Source organism: Bos mutus, chromosome 13 (assembly GCF_027580195.1).
Source record: "Bos mutus isolate GX-2022 chromosome 13, NWIPB_WYAK_1.1, whole genome shotgun sequence".
NCBI lineage: Eukaryota > Metazoa > Chordata > Mammalia > Artiodactyla > Bovidae > Bos > Bos mutus.
The window spans coordinates 38,927,930-38,949,162 of NC_091629.1; the positions used below are offsets into that span (position 1 = coordinate 38,927,930).

Genomic DNA, 21,233 nt, shown 5'->3' on the forward strand with positions numbered 1-21,233 from the left:
AGAGGGACCTCTGCTGGAACCTCGACCCCAGACTTCCAGCCTCCAGGCCTGCAAGAGGTCTGCTGTCCCAGTCCCGGGTCTGAGAGCTTGGTCCTGCAGCCCCAGGACACCGCCACCTTCACACCTCCCGGGGAGCTGGGCTGTGCCCTGTGCGAAGCCTTGTTCTGTTCACAAAATGTGTCCACACGCATCAGAAGAGAACAGAGACTTGGAGCCCACGATGGGGAGGAGGGCTCAGCCAACTGGCCCGGTGGTCTTCCGTCCTGCCCCAAGGTCTCAGGGCACTGCTTTGAGCCCCCACTTGCAGGACACTGGCCCACAGGGCTGTGCGGACATCACTCTCTGGGCCCTCCTGCCCGGGACCCCTCCTGTGCTGACCTGTGACCCCACAGGACCCCACATGGCCACCGCCTCTGGGCTCAGGGAGGAGCAGCCAGGGCCCTTGGCCTCAGAGGGGCTGGAAGGCAGAGGGTCCCGAAGCCAGAGGACGCCGGTCCCCTGAGGCCTGCACCAGCCTCCTGGCCAGTTTCTTTGAAAATTCAGAGCCTCTTTTGTCTTCCAAAGGTCAAAGGGCCAAGCTTGCCTTTAATTAAAATGCACATCCTTTAATTAAAGGCCCCATAACACATGAAGGGCATCCACTGAAATACGACGTGTGACACAGTCATTTCTCTGCTGTTAATTACTAATTAATGAAGCTATTTCAATTAATAGCTTCCCCACCTCGCTCCCCCTTTGACAGGCCCCGTGCTGGGTGCGTCCTGCAGTCCTGCAGTCTGAAGAGGCTCCTGCCACCTCGCTGAATATTCATGCCACGGCCTCAACGGCCTTCAATTAAACATGATAAAGCAAATTCCCTAAAAGTGTGTTTCTACGTGCAGCTCAGCTCCCTCTGCTGCGGAGGTGGGTAGTGTCTCCACTGTACGCGGGAAAGAACTCGGCCCTGGTCCCCAGAGTTGGGGGTGGCCCAACTGCCCAGGGTGGCCCCCGCACCTCCCACCCGGGGAAAGGTGAGCAAGGGGTCCCCAGGGGCAAGTGGGGACCCACAGGGCGTTGCTGTCCTAGGGCTGAAGGACAAAGCCAAGGAATGGGGGTGGGGAACCCAGAGGGGTAGGTCTAATTAGCATGCTAATTACAGATATTAAGTGGCTGTTAAAGATGCTGTTTTACAGAAAAGACAGAAAAGAGTCACTTACTGAAGGGGCACCCTACCTGTGGGGGTAGGGGTGGGGGTGGGGACAGAGGGGTGTGGGGTGGGGCACCTAGTGAGGCCTGTGTGGGGCTTTTGGGGTCTAGGACAGGACCTAGGGGGACTTCAACGGCCCTGAGCCCTTCAACATCCTGAGCACCGGAGGGACCCCAGCCCCACCTGAGGCCAGACTTCTGTAGTCCCGAATAGGGGGGGACAGTCCCGCCCCTGAGGACACGTGCGCCCTGGGGAGAGGAGGGGGTGGGGGGAACGGACCTCGGGGCGTCCAACCATGAAGCCCTGCTGGCATGTCATCTTCTTATTAGAAGTGGACACAGAAACCCCGTGTGTGCAGGAGCCCTGGCGGCCAGTGGGAGGGACCCAGACTGGGGGAAAGGTGGTGAGAGAGGGCCCCACCCCGCAAGTTGCCCCACGTGCGCACTCCCAGGCCCGGCCACTCCTGGGTCCCCCTCCTGCCTCAGGCTCCAGTCTTGTGCATCCTCACTCCTGGAACATCCTTCCAACTTATCCCTTCCTACGGAGCCGAGGGGCCCGAGCGCCGGTGCACTGGTGGCCAACTGGATCCCTCAGCTCCCAACCTAGCGTCCCAGGGAGGAGCCAGGTCGGCTTCTGGGGGGCCGGGACAAAGCCCTGTCGGACGGCGCCCTCTGTCGGCCAGCTGCGGGGGCAACAACAGCCTGGTCCTCCCAACGCACTTCCTGGCCGCGGGTGGTGCAGGCATAGACGTGTGGCAAACGCGCACGCCCCCCTCCCCCCAACTCCCCGCCTCACACACCCCGAGCACAAATGCACACTCATGGCCCTGGGCATCCAGAGCCCCTCCTCTCGGGAGTGAAGGTACAGCAGGTTTGGTGTCCAGGGTCTGGTGACCCTGCAGAAGCCTGCCCGCTCCCTGCCTGCCCCCTTTCCCGCCACTGCACTCAGGGTCAGTGTTGGCTCTGGGATCCTGCCAAGGCCACCCAGGGGTGAGGCCATGTCTGGGCCTCCCTGCACCAGATAACACATGGCCAGGGTCAGGCCTGCCCACCAGCAAATGCTTTCACCTGGAATCCAAGGAGCCCATTCCAGGGCCCAGCATTGGCCTTGGGAAGGGGTGGGGCTGTACCCAGATCCCAGAGGACACTCAGGACCAGGAACAGCCGTGATGGGAGGAGAAGGCCCAGCTGCTTACAGCAGGCCCAGTGCCCCCACCCCGGCTCCTCCCTCTCCTGTCCTGTGAGGCGGTGACAGTGAAGCCGTGACAGAAGTCCAATCAGACTCAGCATCCAGGAGGCCTGGGATCCCAGTTTACATGAGTGCCCTGGGCCCCCATCCCTCAGGACTCAAGCACAGAGACACCAAATGGGATGGCTGTGTTCCCACAGGCAGGGCCATCTCTCTCAGTCTCTCCAAGAGTTTACAGTTCGCTGTGGGTTAAAGACAAAGAAGAGAGTGAAAGAAGATGAGATGGTTGGATGGCATCATCAACTCAACGGACATGAGTTTGAGCAAACTCCGGGAGATAGTGAAGGACAGGGGAGCCCAGTGTTTCTGCAGCCCATGAGGTTGCAAAGAGTAGCACACGACCGAGTGACTGAACAACCAAAGACAAAGGTGTTATTCTTACTCCCAGGTTTACAGCAGTGAATGCACAGTGCCAGGAGGTAGAAGCAGCCCGTGTCCCCCTGACGGATGAAGACGTAAACAAGACATGGTCCGTCCATACGACGGAACATTACATGGACTTAAAAAGGAAGGCAATCCTGGTACATGATCCAGCACGGATGCACAGTGAGGACATCATGTTTCGCGAAATGAGCCGTCATGAAAGGACAAATACTGTAGGACGGGTTCCCAAGAGGGCCTCGAGGGGTCAGTGTCATAGAGACAGAACACAGATGGTGGACGCCAGGGTCTGACAAGGAGGGGACAGTTCTTATTTGGGAGGAGAAAGTCATGGAGGAGATGGGGGTGATGCTTGCCCAACAAGGTAACATACAGCGGCACTCATAAACAGCCACAAGCCCATAGCTGTCCTGCGTCCCGGGTCCTAAGGAGGGCACCCCACTGTGGGAGAACTTTCTGGGCTGGGCTCCCATCTCAGAACAGCACGGCCTGGAATTCCACCTGAAGGTTCTCGTGAAAAACCCCAGCCGAGCAAACAGAAAGGCCTTCATGGTAAATTCATATTCTTGCTGCGTCTCTGTAAACAATCAGGCCAAACCTACAGAGGCCAGACTCACTTTGTAATCGAGAATCTGATTCTTCCCGATCAAAAGCGGGGGTGGGGAGGCTGTCGGGGGAAATCTTTGCTCACATGGAAAATTAGGATTTGTCTGATTCTGGAATCCGCACAGAGGACAGCACCGCCAAGAGGCTCTGACACAGATGCGCAGACAGGGTCTGTCTGGGGCGGAGCAAGGAAGGCCCACCTCAGAGGTGTTTGCGCATTCGTGTCAGCACCCACATGGGTCAGTGTGTCTGTCTGTTCGTGATGTTTTCCTTGAACAGTTTGTAACACTTTGCTGGTTTCCTCAAATGAATGAAATAAATCTTTAACATGTGTTTATTCTTTTTATAAATAGAGAATTAAATGACATAATGGTCTTCTTTTTAAATAGTTTAATAGTCATAATTTTTTTAATAGTCATAATTTAAATAAGGCTTTGGTGTGATTTTCCATATTCTCATAGTTTCTTTTTTCTACATATACATCTTGCAGAGTCTATTATTAATCTGTAAGACAACTGGTCCCTCTACTGTAAACAGGGAGGGAGAAAGACAAGGAGGACAGGGGGTTTCACTGGTTCAGGGTGTGTCCTGCCCAGGAGGGGTGCCCACACACCCGCACGAGGCACTAGGGGAGCAGGTCCATCAGCAGTGCCCAGGGATTCACAGGAGGGGCACCAGGGACAGGTCCTCTGGGGACACTTGGTTATGTCAGGAGGCAGGGCTGGCTGTTGGGACTAGGGGCCTGTCTGGTGGGTGGGGGCCAGGGATACTGCTAAAGACCCTAAAGTGCATAGGACGGCCCCCTCCAGAGCATGATCTGGCCCCCAGTGCCGAAACACAAAGCCAAGCAGGTTCTGGGGGGAGACTCCAGTTGACTGCCCACCCTGCACCAACATGACCCCAGGGAGGGATGCCTGCATGGGGCACATATGAGTCTACACAGAATAGACTGTGTCTGTCATGAAGCTACTGCTACTAAAGATACTAATCCACCCACACTGAAGTTTCACTAACTGGAAGAAGGGTGCGACCCCCATGGGCAGGGGAAGCAGGCCACGCCCCCCTGGGCTGAGGCTCCCTCCCTTTAGGGCCAGGAGCAAAGGGGCCCATCAGCAGGGCCAAGTTCCCTGCTGATGGCCCAAGGTCCTCAGGGGTGTAGGTCAGGGAGGCTAGAGGTCCTCATGGGCGGGGCTCAGGTCGACCCGCTGGGCCTTCCCAAACACAAGGAAGGTGCACAGCCCCAGGCTGCTGATGGCGGCCACTAGGTTGAACACAGACGTCCAGGAGCCCGTGGTCTCGATGAGGTAGCCGCCCAGGCACACGCCCACTACACCTGTACCGCAAGAGGGGACAGGCCGGTTGGGGGATAGACAGGCCGGCTTGAGGACAGGCTGTCCAGCCCCTGCGAGGACAGTGTGGAGAGAAGCTAGGGGCCCTGAGGGCACCAGCCCTGTCATTGCAATCCAGTCCTCAGCCTCTGAGGACCCGCACATGTGCAGGGGCTCCATGTCACCATGGAAGGCAGGTCTATTCTCGCCCCGTGGCTAGCTCCAGGGTCTGAGCTCCCCGCAACTGCTCTAACACTATGGGACCCTCTGAGGGGTACCACGCCCCATCCTGAGGGCTGAGGCAGAGGGTGGGAGGACACGGAGCGGGGCAGCTTGATACCCGCAGGCAGGGGATCCCAGCCCACCTCTCACCTGCCAAGGCCCCAGCTGTGTTGGCCACGCCTGGAATAGGACAGGGAGAATGAGGATTGGTCAGTGGAAGCCCACTGGAACTCTCCTACAGCCCACCTGCCCGAGGATAGGCCCTAGAGGTCCTGAGCAGGAAGCGGCAGCTACTCCCTATTCAAGGAGGGCCTGTGGTCCTTACCAAACAGAAAGCCGGCACAGGAAGGGGCCAGATCCTGGATATTAACGGAAATGCCACTGCGGGAAAGAGGAGAGAACGAGGGCAAGTGACCACAGGATGGCTGCCAGCCACCACGCCAGCCGTAGCTCTTCTGATCACCTGGATCCCAGAGGCCAGCCAGGCCTGCCCACCACACCAGGAGGTCAGCCCCAGCTCAGCAGTGGTGATGGCATGGGACCCACTCCCAGGATAAAATAAGACGGGAGGCAAGCTTGCTTGAGCGCACACACGCTTTGCGGCCCAATAATTTGGAAAACAACATCAAGTTCCAACTCAGAACAATTCAGAGCTGTTTTCCTGATTAAACCCTGAGCTGCAGTGCAGGTTGGGGGACATGAGGCTGGATCCCCACCTTTGGCTCAGAGGATGCTTCTCAAGAGATCAGCATCTCTTCTGCTGGCCCCTCCCCAAACACCGCTTCGTTTTCCCAAAAAGCCTGGGTCCTCACCAGCTCCATTCCTCTTCACTTTGTGGCTCACTCGTGGGGGCCTGTCACTGCCCACCCTCCATGTGCACCACGGATCACAGGGCTCCTCCCCTGCACCCAGGACCCGGGAGCCCAGAGGCGGCATGGGGGGCTCTGGAGGATGAGGTGCCCGGCCCTCACCTGTGGTTGAAGGTCTGGAGGCCAATGGAGGCTGACGCGAAGACCACGGAGTTACAAAAGCTCGACGTGTGGCCCAGACACAGGGCAAAAACACTGGACAGGCCGAGGCCCATCACCTGCAGGAGAGACAAGCGGGGACGCGGCGGGAGCCTTGGGCCTTCCTGGGCTGCCCTGAATGAGGGTGGGTGGGGCTCCCTCTCAGGTTGGGCCTGCCCGGAGGACACGGAACAAGGCTACACTAACCAGCTGGCCATGCTAGTTGCAGCCAGAGAAGCCCCAGTCGATGAGCACTGGGGTTCAGGGAAGGGCCTCAGTCGGTCAGACCAGTCCCCATAGCTGACCCAGGGAGCCCTCCAGCCGCTATACCACACTGGCCACCTTCTAGGTCAGGGGCCCCAGGAGCAAAACGGTGAGAGTGGGAGAAAGTCGGGAGAGAGTGGTCTCAGGACCTTCCTACCTGCATGAACTTCCGAACGGTGATGGTCCTGTAACCTGGACAGGGGGAGACCAGAGTGTCCCACTGGCCATCTGTGCTGCCCCACCCCCGACGGTATCCAGAGGGGTCCCACCCGGCAGGGCCGCAGGGAGAGGAGGGCTGGGCCGGGCTCACGGGGGACAGCCTGCGTTATCTGAGCCACGTGCACACGTGTATGAGTGTGTATGTGTGTGCACTTAAGAGGCCGGGCAAAGCAAGTCCCTCAGTGATTACAAAATGTTTTCTTTGTGTTTCTGCAAATTTTCTACTTTTCCCTCAGTGAGTGGGTGGTTCCTTTGGTAATGAGGACAAGACTGACATTTAAGGCCATGTAGGGCAGGGTCGTGGGGAGCCTGCCTGCGAGCGGTCATCCTCAGGGCATGGGTGTGCAGGTCTGTGGTCTGACCCCACCAGGGGGACTGCGTCTAGCACCCAGGTGGGAGAATCGACTGCTCCACGGTGACTATGTCCCCTTCATGGGGAACAGGCTAGGGAGGTGGCAGGCTGGAGGCAGGCATTGGCTGTCAGGCCAGAAGCCGGGCACCAGGGCCCCCGGGGCTGGCTCTCTGGACCGGGGACCCACATCATGGCCAGTCCTCAGGGGTATGCCTCCACCTTGCTACAGCGGCACCCAGGAGGGATGCCCCCCTCCCCTCCCCCAGGGCTCACCCTGATTGATGAGATGATCAGAGAGAAGCCCGCTGAGCAGACTGGCGGGAATGGCCACCAGCCAGGGCACCACGTTGAAGACCCAGCCCTGGAGGGAGGGAGTGGAGGGACCTAAGAGGCGTCCAGAATGGGCACCTGGCCATCTGGAGAGGACAAAGGGGTGGGGTGGCCGCTGCCCATGACCACTGCGCAGTAAGTCTCTCTTCTGCCCACAGGCTAGGCCTCCCAGCCCGGCCTCCCAGACCCTAATCCATCCCTGACATGGACCGAGCACTACTGGTGCTGTCTCCCCTGTGAGAAGGACCTCCCTCGTGGCTCCCCACAGGGTGGGGGCAGAGCTGGGGATTGCGTCCTGCCCAGAGTGTGTGACGCGAAGTTCCTGGTCACCAGACCGGGAGGTCTGGTGGTTGAGCAACTGGGGTGAAGCCAGCCAGGCTGACTGCAGGACATCTGTGCCCACATCAGGAACCCTGCATACCCCCCAACCCCAGGAAGGACTGTCCACAGTGGGGTGGGCAGACAGGGCAGCAGCTGGGCCTCTCCTGTGTGCACCCAGGCTCTGGCACTGAGCCACACGGTGTCAGAACTGCCAGAGCCTGGGTGGAAGGAACCCAGCTCTCTGCACATGCCTTGTGGTGCCCCCTACCCTACGAGCTGCCTGGTGGCCAACCCACCTTGGAGCTGGGGAAGGTCTCCTTAAAGAAGGTCGGCAGCCAGGAGAGGAGGATGAAGAAGGAGCAGGCCGCAGATAGCTGGGAGATGATGGCTGCCCTGGGGGGTGGGCGCCAGGCTCAGCATCCACACTTGGAGCCCGTCCCCACACCAGGGTGGCCAGGGGCTGAGAGCGGGAAGCCCAGAGTGGAGCTGCCTCCATGCCGGCTGCTCCCCTGCGGTGGTGGATCCAGGTCCCCAAACCCTGTCCCCACAACAGCCCGCTCACCAGACAGAAGGCTTTCGGAAGAGCTGTCTCCAGGGCACCTTGGTGTGTCTGGACACGGGCAGGCCTTGCGCCAGGATGCCCAGGGCCAGGATGAGATCTGAAGGGGGAGGCAGGTCCACGTGAAAGCCATCCAGGTGGGAGGATGGACCTGTTCCCAGAGACCAGATGCTGGGGGCAGCCTGTGGGCCCCTGGCTGTGTGTGGGGGCTGTATACCCTCTCTGCCAGTGCCTGGGCTCAGCAGCACTTGCCTTCGGGGGTAGACATTAGTGCTGACCATCTGTCCCCCGAGCCCTCAAACCTCCCAGGCCCCACTCCTGTCACCGGAGGCTGCCACTTCCCCTGCAGACTGCCTGTGCCGGCTGAGTGGCCCCTGCACGTCTGCATTCATCCAACAGTCCCCAGACTTGACCATAGCCCAGATGAGACTCAGGGAGTAGGCGTCCTCTCTACCTGGAGCATCCTTCTCTGGAGGGCAGAGCCACAGCCCCGGGTCCCGGGGCCCACCTGCTCTCGGGGTTCAGTGGCCCCTCCCTGGAGGGGACGAGGCACCAGGAGTGCACCAGGCCTCCCAAGCTCCCCAGGGAGTGGCACGTACCTCTCTCACTCAGGAGACACCTGTACACGTAACCCACCCACAGCAGGGTGAGTCCACCCGAAAAGTAGAAGACACTCGGCCAGCCGTACCAGTCCAGGAGCAGGGAGCCCACAGCCCCGGTCACCAGTGTCCTGCAAAGACAGTGGGCATGGCCAGAACCCTCGCTTCACTGGGGCCAAAGCTGCCTCTTGGACCCCACCCTGTGTAAGCTGAGTCCCTGGAAAACAGGGCACCCTGTCATCTGTGAGCAGCTGCCCAAGAAGGCAGGGTCCGTGCGGGATGCTAGGGGTGCGAGCTGGCAGGGCATTCTGATGCCATGGGCCAGCGTGGACTCAGGCACAGCCACGCAGCCATGACATGGCACAGGGGCCCTGCTTTGTTCTAGGATCTCCCTACTAGGCCTTCAGTTGGCCCACATTTGCATGTGAATCTTTTTAAAATAAAAAAGGCAATGAGAAGACAGTGGTGACAAGAATTCGCTGATATAAAACCTCCACGCTGTTTTCAGCTCCTTGTTATCAGAGAGAATGAAATTTCAAAAAGACTTCTAAACGCAGAAACAACCTCCAAACCCAACTGCCTCCCTGTGTCCTGCTGATCCTGTGTCCTGGGGGCCTCCCTGCCACAGGCTGGCCTGTCTGTCCAGGAGCTTCTCCCCACTGCCCCTCGTCTGCCAAGGCTCGACCAGGAGATGGTTAAAGAAGAAAAAAGAAGGAAAAAGCTTCCCACCAAGGCCCGTGGAGGCTGTCTTCTGCTTTGAGCCTCCATTTCCCCATCTGAGGGGAGGGGGGTGGGCATGGTCTCTCCCTGTGTCTCCCTTCTACCTGCTCCCACCCAACAGGTCCAGGTCACCCAGTGAGATGGGATTTCAGATGCACTATGAACCTTTCTTGGTGTGACTTGTTTCATATTGCTTCTCTGAAATTCACGTTTCACTGGGCACCCAGGGTTTCCATCTGGGCAGCTCCCAGCACCCCCACAGGCACCCCTGGCCCCTTTGCATTCTTGCCTGGAACTCGGCAGCAGTGAAGTGAAGCCCTGAACCCAGGGGTTGTGAAGCCCCATTAGGACAGCAAGACACCCCACGGAGGGTCTGGTGCTCTGGGGGACATGCAGTGGGGAGGGACACAGGATCAGATCTGTCATGACTGGACCACGATGGGTGCCCTCTAAAGCAAATGCAGGCCACCTCCCCCATGGGGACGGCCCCCATCCAGTTCTGTCAGTGCAGAAGGAAGGGAATATAAGTGGGCAAGAGTCCCAAAGCCCACTTCATCTGCCACTGGCCCCAGGGGGACAGAGCAAACACAGTGGTGGCGGCGGGGTGGCTGGGCAGCAAGTGCCTCCAGGAGCAGACTCTCCATGTGTCACCATCACTGAACCTGAATCGCCCTGTGGCATTCACACGAGTGGCCTGTCCCCACCAGCCCCAGGCTGGGACTTACCCGAACTGGGAGCCGGCCCCCACAGTGCTGTAGGTGAAGGCTCGCTCACTCTCCCGCACCTTCTGGGACAGCAGGCTGGTCAGTGCAGGGAAGTAAACCCCTGGGGCAGGTGGAGAAGGAAGGGGCCATGTGGAGCTGTGTCCCAAGCCAGCTGGCCCACGAGGCCCACCAGGGCAGCAGGTCGAGGCATGAGAGATGGGCTGGAAGCACCAGGGGCTCTGGGTGATTATCCAAGCCCAGGTCTCCTTCTTCCTTGCATCACCCCCGGGACAGTGGATGTGGGCTTTTCCTGACACTTGGCTAAGGAGACACTCAGCTGGGGCGGTTGGCGGGGTGCGGAGGGGGCCTACGCCAGCTCTCAAGGCCACAGGGCTTCAGAGTCCTGGCACCGACACGGGTGATCATGCACACACGTGACAAGTGCACACACTAACACACATGGTGCACAAATGTCAGGTGGGACCTGAACGGCCTTGAGGGACCACAGCGCCGGGTCCTGGCTGCGACACTGCCCTGTAGCTATGGGATACGTCACTGCAGGGAGGTGGGGGGGGCGGGGGGCAGCTCGGGGCCTCACTGCACCTTGCACTGCAACTTCCTGTGAAGCCATAATTATTTCAAACTCTAGTTTTGGAAAAAAAAAAAAAAACTGTACTGGGGGCCTGCAACTCTTGCCTGTTACACTGGGTTTTTCTGCAAAAGCACCCAGGAGAAGCTCAGAGGCTGGGCACTGGTACAGGACATCGTCCCCACCTTCCCTTTGGGACCCAGCACTGCCCACACCAAGTGCTGGTCACTCAGGGTGAGAACTGCCCCTGGACCCCTGGTCTTTTCACTGTAACAGGCCACACAGAGAAGTCCTTCCATCTCCGAGGAGGATGGGGAGAAACAGCTGAGCTGACGGCCGTCCAGCCGGGTGCCCAGTGGGCAGTTCCCAGCCAGGTGTCACACAGCTCAGTCCTGCCTCAGCTGCAGGACAGACAGTACTAGCCATGGTCACTGGGGTGAGTTGGAAGGAGTGCAGGTGCTGGACTGCCTGGAGCACGAGGACCACCTGCAGGCTGGGCTGATGGGGCTGATCAGGAAGCAGGTAGAGGCCCAGTCCAGGATGTCTGGGATCCTGGGGGTGTGGGCTGGAAGCAAGCCCACCCCCGGCCTGGGCTCTGGGAAGCGGGAGATATGGTAAGGAAGGGGGTGTATCCTGTCAGATGCCAGGCTGGGGTAGGGCAGGAGCTCGGAAGGTCATCCCACCCCTGGAGGGAGGGCGTGAGACCCTGCCACCAACTCCCCCTGCCCCCCGGAGGTCTTTGAGGAGGCCTCTCTCCAGAAGCGTAATGTCCCCAAAGCATGAGACCCAGAGGTCTTGGGAATGCTGGCATCCCTCTGCCCGCTGGCCCAGCCAGCATGGGTGTGGCCTCCAACTGGGCACAGCCCTGTGGTGGAGTTGACAGCACCACGAGGCGGCCTGGTGGCCACCAGATTCCTGGAGCAGACTTTGTGGCAGGAGGACATGTGACATTAGAACGTGCCAGCCAGCCTGTGAAGTGACTCTAGAAAACAGAAAGTGCTTGGGTGCTACGGCATCAGAGCACAAACACAGGGGCAGGGATGTGAGACAGAGCTGGCTGCGCGCCAGTGGGAATGGTCCTCCGCTGACCACCTGCCCCACCAGGAGCAGCCTCACCAGCAACAGCCTTCGGTGTTAATGCACCCTCTGTGATCTGGGGCAGAGTTTGAGGCATACCATACACAGGGCCCCACACGAGGACACGTATGCTTGCTCAGGAGCACCTGCCTGAACACACGCCCATATATACAGGTACACACGCACACACTCACATGTGCACACAATCCCTTGCTCTGCTGCGCTTGGGCCCCCTACCTTGGAGCAAGCCGGTGAGGATGCGAGAGAAGGTCATGAAGGCCAGGTGGGCGCTGCCAAGGTGCGCGAGCAGTGGAGTGGCCACGGTGATGAAGCCCCAGGCAGAAGCTGAGAGCAGGATGACCTTCTCGCCACCGATCCTGCAAGGGGAACAAGAGGGTGGCCATGAGGAACCGCGCAGCCAGGTTGCCAGGATGGGCCAGACTAGGGGATCCTGCTGAGGAGCAGGCGGGGTCCCCAAGGAGCCAAGCACCCCGAGACAGCTGAGTGCTGGCCCAGCCCACCCCAACTCGGACCTCGGGTCTCCCAGTCCCCACATTCCCTCCCTAGGAGCCCCCTCTCCCAGCCTTGCCTGGGGGGCGGGGATTACCGGTCCCCCAGGTGGCCGCCCACCACCTGAGTCAGGCAGTAGCCCCAGAAGAAGCTGCTGAGCACGACGCCGGCCTCTTTCTTGTTCCAGCCGAAGTCCTGGCTCATGGAGGCGGCGCAGACAGGCATGCTGACGCGGGCGCAGTAGAGCAGGCACGTGCCCAACAGCAGTGTCCCTGTCCATACCTGGCACTCAGGCCTGGGGAGAGAGAGGCTGATGTGAGGGACAGCTCGACCACCTCTTGAACACCCACCTATCCATGTCTGGTGACTCCTGGGAGGAACAGGCAGATGCTAGAAATGACGCATGAGGTCCCTGAAACAGCGGAGGTGGGAGCACACAGTGGCCAGTGAGGGCAGTGAGCTGTGGTGGGGGAGATCCAGTGCTCCAGGACACGGGCACTCGGTGGACCAAGTGTAACCTGCCAAGGGGGCAACGGGCTGGCACGAGGACCCCAGTTGAGGCAGAGAGGGGGTAGGAGCAGTGCCCCTGCAAGGCCCCCAGGAAAGCTGGGTCTGCTCAGCAGGGGACAGGGGAAAGTGGTGTGAGATGGCCAGCATGCCGTGGAGGCCAGAGGGCCCTTGGAAGAGCCTGGGCAGTAGGGAGGCAGCCCAAACCTCCTAGGAAGGTTGCCAGACAATATCCACATGGGGACTGTCCTCCAAACTCCTGGCCAGAACTCCTCAATTATCAGTCACCAAATCAGGAGAAGCCAGAGACAGGAGCCCAGGGACTCAGCGCCTATGGGACCCTGGTCCAAGGTGGGGTGGGAAGAGGCATCCCAGGACATCAGGGGGAAGTGCAGGACCCAAGCAAGTGTGGCTTGGTGGCAGTACTGTCCACGGCAGTCCACGGATAGTGACAAATGGACACTGATCTGGGATGTGAAAGGGGGACTCTGGTGTGGAGCACAGGGAAGTCTTTACTGGCTTCACGGTGGCTCTGTAAATCTGTGCGTGCATACTAAGTCACTTTAGTCACGTTCAACTGTTTGAGACCCTACTTTGGGACTGTAACCCTCCAGGCTCCTCTGTCCATGGGATTCTCCAGGCAAGAATACTGGAGTGGGTTGCCAGGCCCTCCTCCAGAGGATCTTCCTGATCCAATCTACAACTGCTCTTAAAAATGAGATAGGGGTGGTGGGACTTTTAAATGAGAGAGAGAAGAGCCTCAGTGCCCTTTCTGTGGGGGGAGGGGGGGCACCACTAGTGACTTGTGATGTCTTTGTGCAATGTGGAGACATCCCCTGCAGGGGTCACGGCAGTGGGGAGTTCAGGAGCGGGGAGGCCTTGAGGCAACCTTGGGGTGCCTTGGGGATACTACATACACCTGGGCTCACCTGCCTAACTTGGGCAAGGGTTCTCCTGGGGCAGGGGTGAGGTGGGGGGAGGTCAGGAGAGTGGGGAGGCCTTGAGGCAGCCTTGAGGGGGTGTCTTGGGTGTCCTGCTTACACCTGGGCTCACCTGCCTAACTGGGGTAAGGGTTCTTCTAGAGCAGGGGTGAGGTCGGGGGGCGGGGGAGTGAGATGCTGCTCAGGTTGTGGGGAGGAGACAGGGCAGAGGCTTCAAGTCTGCCCCCCCGCACCCCCAGGCCTGGCGGAAAGGGGCCAAGGCATCAGTGCTGTAGGGCCTTGGGCAGGCCACTGGGCAGGCAAGGTCAGCAGGAGTGCATGGGCAGTTCTCAGAACAGTTTAGTTCAGTTCAGTCGCTCAGTCATGTCTGACTCTTTGCAACCCCATGAACTGCAGCATGCCAGGCCTCCCTGTCCATCACCAACTGCTGGAGTCTACCCAAACCCATGTCCAAGAGAGGGAATTCCCCTGTGGTCCAGTGATCAGGACTCTGGAGTGGGGGGTGGGGGGGTGGGACGTGGGTCTCAATCCCTGGTCGGGAAACTGAGATCCCACAAGGCATGCAGTGGCGTCGCCAAAAAAAAAAAAGGAACAGAGGACGGCAGGGACCTCAAACCTGGCAGATGAGCCAGGACCCTGGAGTCTCAACCTGGTGCCCCAAGCCCATTCAAACCTTTGAACCCCTGTCTGGACCTGGCAGGGGCTCCCTCGGCTGCCTCGCTGGGCATTGACCTGAAAACAGCAAGAGGGGCCAAGGGCAGCAGAAGCTTGGGCTCCATCTATGGACATGGGGGCAGATCCCCTCCCTGTGGCATCCCCCCAGGCTGAGGCCGCCTTGGAGGACAGTCCAGGGTGAGGACAGGACCGGCCCTGGGAGGGCCAGAGCACTTTCCTGGACGCCTCCCAGGAGTAAGAGACCTCAGAGGCCCTGAGTGCAACTTTGTGCCCTGAACCAGTGGGCGTCACGCGCACCAGGAGCCTGGTAAATGGGCACTATGGGCCATGTCCATTATCTCCAGGTCAGGGCCACTGCCACCTGGGGAAAATGCAGCCACGTTGCGGGGGGAACACAGGCCCAGCCACCGGGCCTCCTGAGCTTCAGTTTCCTCGGTGAAAATGGGCTTGTTCCCCTGACGCCTGTTTCCTTCACAGGTCAGTGACTAGCAAGGTGACTGCCAGCACCCGAAGCCTCAACAAGGAGCCATTGACTGGGGGGGTGGGGCCGGGGGAGCCTTGGCAACAGTATCCACCTCCTCCCAGCATTTCTCCCCCAACCCCATTCCGCTCACCCTGGCAACTTGGTGCACTTTCCCACAGGCCGGGAAACGAGATGGGGAGCCTTTCTGTGTCTCAGGCTTGCAGAGGCCCTGGGTGGGGGGAGGCTCAGGGCCACATCATCCAGCTGCTGCCCCCACAGCTGGAGGCTGTGGGGTCCTGCAATCCCACCAGTGGAGACAGACCTCTGCTCGAGGGGACTTGAGGGGCATAAGCCCAGCCTGTTTCCCCAGAGGGTTGTGTTTGCCAGTTAGGAGTCTGGGAATTACCGTCCAAAGTGCTGTTAGCTCTGGACGAAGGGAATGGTCTGATGTGATGAGCAACTCTCCCAAGGAGACACTTGGGTGCACTCTGGGCCCCAGCCTGACTAGGGGAGACCCCCTTTCCCTGGGCCTCAGTTTCCCTGGGTGCACTGGACCACAGATTTCACGCTGCGTCTCTGGGTGCCCTGAGGAGGGGCAAGGATGGGGCTCCTGGGCAGTACTCTGTGGCAATTTGCATTTTATATTAGAGCTTCCTATGAGTCCAGTGGGAAAGTGTTCTGTGCTGGAAGGCCGGCCGTTCTACACTCCCAGGAGCCATCCACTAGACTGGTTGGGGGCAGGTGCCCCCTTGGAAACTGCCTAGTGATCAGGGAGAGGCCATAGTGCCCCCACCTTCCTTCCTGGTTGGCAAAGTGTGACTGGAGTGACTCAGAAGTGGGGATAGCAGCACAGTGGCTGATGGGGCGTGCCCCTCTCGAGAGGCAAAGCGGGGGCAGAACCCCACAGGGCAGGTTGAGGACTCTCCTGGGGCCTAGTGGCCCCAAATGCTAATTTTCTTTACAGAACCAGACTGTGAGTGGGGTGTCAGGGTAGGACAGGGGAGGGGCATCAGGAAGGCCAAGGAGGCCACAGGAAGCACTGGCTCAGCGACCCCCAGAGGAGCTCAGGGACTGTCTCCTCTGGGGCTCCAACCATGGAAATGATGCCCCCAGTCCCCCCTCTTGCCCCTGCTTTCCTAGCCCGGCATGGCAGGCCAGCCAGCAGGAGCGGGCAGAGGACTGCTGAGTACAGGTGCATGAGCCTCAGAGGTTGGCGCAGGGTGACCTCCACAGCCTACAGGTGAGCCCTGCAAACCCAGGCGCAGGGGAGCAGGGCTTCTAACTTCCCCGAACAGCCATAGCCGGAAGGTGCCTTTAAAAAGGAAGCTTTGTTCCTTTCTGTGGCCAAAGCTACGAAGGGTCACCTGCATAGATGGGACCGCGCCCCCCAGCACACCTGCCCCTCCTTTGGATGCAATTTGCCAGCGCTCCAGGAGCCTGGTTCTGTTTGCTCTCTGGGTGGGAAGTCCAGCTGGAAACTGGGGAAAGCCGGCTGAGACTAGCCTACTCTGGAAGGCTGACAGGGCACCGAGAGGTCAGGAAAGGCATCCGCTTCCAGATCACTGGTTGGCCCTGAGCTTAAGGTGCCAGAATGGGGACCCCCACAGAAGCTGGGAGGCCGGGTGCTATGGGCTTCCTCCTAGGGCTCTGGAGGACCCGCAGCCTTGTCCCTGAGCTGGCAGGCAGTGCTGCTGGCCGGGCAAAGGGACATCCTCCACAGGTGCTGGGGACACAGAACCAGCAAGTCTGCTGGTGCAGGTGACCCAGATGTGGCGACTGATCAGAACGCCAGACCCAGAATCCTGGTCTCCGGCAGGGCTTGCTGGGAACACGTAAGGTCATGACAGGATCAGCCATAAAAAGTCTGAAGACCTTCATCCCTTCACTCTGCCCAGTCCAGAGTCTCGTCCATGCCCTCAACTTTTCTAGAAACTTCTGCTTCCTGCCAAAGGCCCCCATGCCTGAGAAGCACCCATGGTTGAGCAAACACGAGGTCACGTGGACCCTTGATTCAGAAAAGGGAACTGTGCCTGCTGCTGGGGACAGAGGGCAAGGGCCAGAGAGAAGCGGGGCTGAGGCTGCCGGCTGCCCTGTCAGGTATGTCCCAGGAACGGCCCTGCCTCTGGGTGGTCCACACGGCAGTCAGCAGCCGCACAGTCGCCACAACCCTTTGTCACAGTTCTCATCACCTTTATCCACACAGGGTATGCACCACTCCACCCAGGACCCAGCTGCCTGCCTGGAGGCGCTCCTTTCTAAACTAGGCAGGGAGGGAAGGAGGTGGTGAAGGCAAAGGCAGACTGTTAGAAAGCAACAGGACTCTCTAGAAGCTCCAGCCCTCTGCCCAGCCGCCTGCAAAGCTCCTGTCACTTGGGTTGGCTTCTGGGTCAGGGCTCCTGGGTCAGCTTGAGGGAGGAGGCCTCGCCTAGACAACCAGCAGGGTGGGGAGGGAGCAGGTGAGTGGGAGGCAGGTACACCCAGTGGGCAGCCCTCCTAGGCACCTGGCACCTGGTGAGTGATTTGGGCTCTTGAGCTTCCCCGTCCCTGGGCCCTGTCTCCAGGGAGCCCTTGGCTCCCCAGGTCTTCCTGTGACTGGCTCTGGGAGGCTGGGGAAAGGGAAGGCACAAGGCAGGCCCACAGGATGCAGAAGTGGAGGTGAACCGGCCCTGGAAGCAGGGCCAGTTCAGGGGAGGCAGGGGGATGTCAGGGGAGGCAGGCCCTGACGTTCATGACTTGGGGACCTCAGCCCCCCAGAACCGGAGGGGATCCTCTTGCTCGCTCCTGGTCACTGTGTGAGTCACGCTGCGGGGCGGAGCCCCCAGCCCAGGGCCATGACCTGCCCAAGGTCTCCCTGTGCGGTAAACCCCCACCCCGGGGGACCTTGTGTGCATCACACAGCTGGCACAGAAGGCAGGGGTCAGTGTCTGCTGCAGGTTCCAGCGTAGCCCCCTGCCCCCAGCCCACTGACTGCGCACCTACAGGCGACCCTCAGGTGGGTGGGCACAGGTCGGGGCTGGGGCCTGTCAACGTGTGTGGTCGTGAGCTGGGAGGCCCTGCCCCCAGCCCTCCCATCCCACCAAGACCCGACCTGGACTGCAGAGAGCAGACAGGGCACTGGGGAACCGGGCCCTGGATGGAAGGGAGGCAGCAGGGAGGTACGTGGCCCCTAGGCGGAGCAAAGGTGCCGCCGGCGGGAGCTGTCTCCACCCAGGACGCCCGCACCCTCCCCTGACCATCCCCCGAAGCGCTCGGCCTCACCTGGACCACTGGGTGTCCTCCGCCGCGTCCCTGCGGGTCTCGTCTGGGGGCGGCTGCATCGGGCGTGGACGGCGCGGGCGCAGCGTGTCCGGGGCCGCTCCCGCCCGGCCCAGCCACCGGGCAGCGCCGCCCAAGTCCACGTGTCAGTCCCAGCGGCGCTTCCGTCCGGCGCGCTCCCAGGACGTGTCGCCCCCGGACGGCCACCGCGGGGCGGGCGGGCAGGGCGGGGCCCGCAACTCGGTACCCGCCCCACTCACATCCGTCGGGGAGGCCGGGCCTGGCGCTCCCGCGGGCGGGGTAGACCCCTGCGCGCCTCGGGGCCTCCTCGCGGCTGCCGCGGACGTCCGGGACAGACGGCGAGGGCGCTTCCCCTGCAGCCAGCCGGAAGGATGGGGCTCTGGAGGGGCTGAGCCGGCGGTGATCCTGGCGGGCAGCCTGCATGCCGGGGGCTTCTCACCTCGCAGGGCTGTGCACACCTCGGGTGAGAGTTGGGGTTGGTCTCACCCACTGCAAAGGGAATAAGACTGGAAGGGAACCAGTTTCAAAATGGGTCTTTGAAGGTGGGCTCTGGCCCCGGGACCCTGGAGCAGCAGGGGGAAGGAAGCCTGGCGATCCAGAGCCCACGGAGGAGACCGTGTTCTGACTCCTGTCAGGTGCCAGGCCCCGCCCTCGGATCCCCGGATCCTCGCTCTTGGGGGCATTCTCATGACTTCAGAAGCCTTGACGCCCAGGGGTGGTGGGCACAGCCACAGAGAGGCAGCAAGTGGAATTCTGGGCAATTCTGCTTCTCCCAGGTACTTGCTGCCTCTTCACACACCCACAACCCCACCTCCACCCCCCCCCCGGATCCATCCTCCACATGGCAGCCTGGTGAACCTGGCCAGGTCACACAAGGAGGAGGCCCTCTGAACAAAACCTAAAACGCCCTACCCCTTGGCCTTGGCCTTACCCCTCCCCCAGCTCCTTCTGTGCAGTGGTGCTCACCGCAGGCCTGGCTTGCCCTGCTCCACACATGCTAGCAGCAGACGGCACTTCTTCCACCCATACGATGCTCAATGGGACAGAAAGACGGTGTGGAGAGAGCAGTGCTCCCCCAAATAACCCAGGACTGAGGAAAGTGTGATAATCCTTGCTAAATTCTACCTGGCAGCTCACTGCCACCCACTGCCCCAGGAGCTTTGATGATGATTTAAAAAATTTATTTTTGGCTGCATCGGGTCTTTTTTTAAAAAAAAAGTCTATTTACTTTAGGCTGTGCTGGGTCTTTGTTGCTACACAGGCTTTTCTCTAGTTGTGATGAGTGGGGGTTACTCGTCATTGTGGTGCGTGGGCTTCTCATCTTGGTGGCATCTCTTGTGAAGCACAGGCTCTAGAGCATGCAGGCTTCAGTAGTTGTGGTGCTTGGGCTCAGTAGTCATGGTTCCCAGGCTCTGGAGCACAGGCTCAATAGCTGTGGTGCACTCACTTAGTTGCTCTATGGTATGTGGGATCTTCCCAGATCAGGGATTCAACCTGTGTCTCCTGCATAGGCGGGTGGATTTTGAATCAATGAGTCACCAGGGAAGCCCTGCGTTGAGTCTTAGCTGTGGCACGCAGGATTTCTCACTGCAATGCACAGACTTCTCTCTAGTTGTGGCACGCAGGCTCAGCAGCTGCAGCACATGGACTTCCTACTCACCCCACAGCCTGTGGGATCTTAGTTCCCTGGCCAGGGATCAAACCTGTGTTCCCTGCATTGGAAGGTGGATTCTTAACTACTGGACCACCAGGGAAGTCCCTGATGGTGATTTTATATGAAAACTTAGAGCTGCACCATGGGGAACATTTGTCATTTGCTTACCTCCTGGAGCTGTGCATGAACAAAACACAGAAAGGAAACCGAGAAGGCAGGGAAGGGTGGCTTCTGCCATGGGATGGGCTGGGAAGTGTCCCTGCCAAGACCTGTGCATCAAGTCTGAGAGCAGAGAATGAGCAGGGCATGTGGGTGGGGTGGGCAGAGGCCCAGGGCAGCTCCAGGACCACAAGGAGCCTGGTGGGTGAGGGGACAGGAAGGGGGACAAAAGCAGTGGGGAAGGGCAGGCTCATGGGTCTTGGTGGTCAGCTAGAGACCAGCCAGGGCTCTGACACTGGAAGCCCCAGAGGGTCACAGAATCACCCTGGCTGCTGTGAGGACCACTCAGGGTGGCCAGGGCAGAGGCAAGGAAGGACAGGCCACTGCAGTACTCCAGGCCCAAGGTGAGAAAGCTTTGGCTAGTGGGGAACAAGAGGTGGAGGGTTGCTCGAAATGCACAGAGGCCAATGGAGGGCCAAGGGTGAGCATCCGACCCCTTCCTGAGCCTCTGAGCTGGACGGGCCATCCTCCATGAGGCAGAAGATCTGGGTGTCAGCTAGGGCCACTAGACCACGTGTCCCAACCCGAGAGGAAGCCACACTCACGCTGGCAGCAGCTGGACACGCCTCCAGCTTCCAGTAACCTCTGTGAGGGACCTCATATCCAGCCAACCCACTGTTCCTGAGTTTCAAGGTGGAGAGTGATCAGTGGGTCCTGTAGAGACTAGCCCTGGCCCCCAATGCTGGTGATGGCTGTTTCAGCCACGCCCACTGGTGTTGGGGCCTCGGCTCTTACTGTTTGGGGCCTGTGCACCTTGCATGAGTTTTACTGGAGTTGCTGCCTAGACACACCACAAAGGCCTTTCTGCTATGTCGTGACCTCACCTTCCTCAGCCTCCAGACCCGACCTTACTGCGCAGCACAGATGGGCTGCTACACCTGGCACAACTTCTGGTCAAGTGCAGCCCTGCTGGAGCACGGCCTGGGTGTCCCCAGGGTCCTCGCCACCTCTGGCCCCTGCGCAGCCCACTCCGCACTTGGGGAAAGCACAGACGTCACGCTGCTTTAGGAAAGCTGCCCATCACGTGCTTGCTCTGCACGTCTGTCTTCAGGGGGCATCCCGGCTGGACAGCAGAGCTAGCCTTGCAGCCACCAGGCTCACCCCTGGCATTTCAGTCCACGACAGGAACCATCCCAAACAACAGCTGCCTTTTCTAGAAGCTGGAAACCTTGATTCAAATAACAAAATACAGTATTTCTCATGTGCCTTGCAATAATCCCTATGCTTCAGAAGAATCCAAACTAGGGGTCATTCCTCATGTGACTTCACAGTATCA

General features: G+C 59.9%; 1 protein-coding gene across 3 annotated transcripts; it reads right to left on the reverse strand.

Moving 5' to 3' along the window:
• Positions 1 to 2,780: 2,780 nt before the first annotated feature.
• On the reverse strand, positions 2,781 to 18,554 carry SLC17A9 (solute carrier family 17 member 9). Of its 3 annotated transcripts, none has more exons than XM_070381430.1 (13): positions 18,067 to 18,269; positions 12,320 to 12,517; positions 11,950 to 12,089; positions 10,068 to 10,167; positions 8,623 to 8,753; positions 8,027 to 8,174; positions 7,761 to 7,857; positions 7,087 to 7,174; positions 6,400 to 6,434; positions 5,943 to 6,058; positions 5,297 to 5,352; positions 5,122 to 5,151; positions 2,781 to 4,754 (listed from the first exon to the last, which is right to left on the reverse strand). In XM_070381430.1, exons 1-13 carry the CDS (start codon positions 18,123 to 18,125, stop codon positions 4,591 to 4,593), a joined length of 1,362 nt encoding a protein of 453 aa, XP_070237531.1. In that variant the 5' UTR covers positions 18,126 to 18,269; the 3' UTR covers positions 2,781 to 4,590. The 3 variants fall into 3 exon arrangements, with proteins under 3 accessions (XP_070237531.1, XP_070237533.1, XP_070237532.1); XM_070381432.1 differs by having other exon boundaries at positions 8,027 to 8,123; positions 18,067 to 18,263; XM_070381431.1 differs by lacking the exon at positions 5,122 to 5,151 and having other exon boundaries at positions 18,067 to 18,554.
• Positions 18,555 to 21,233: the final 2,679 nt, after the last annotated feature.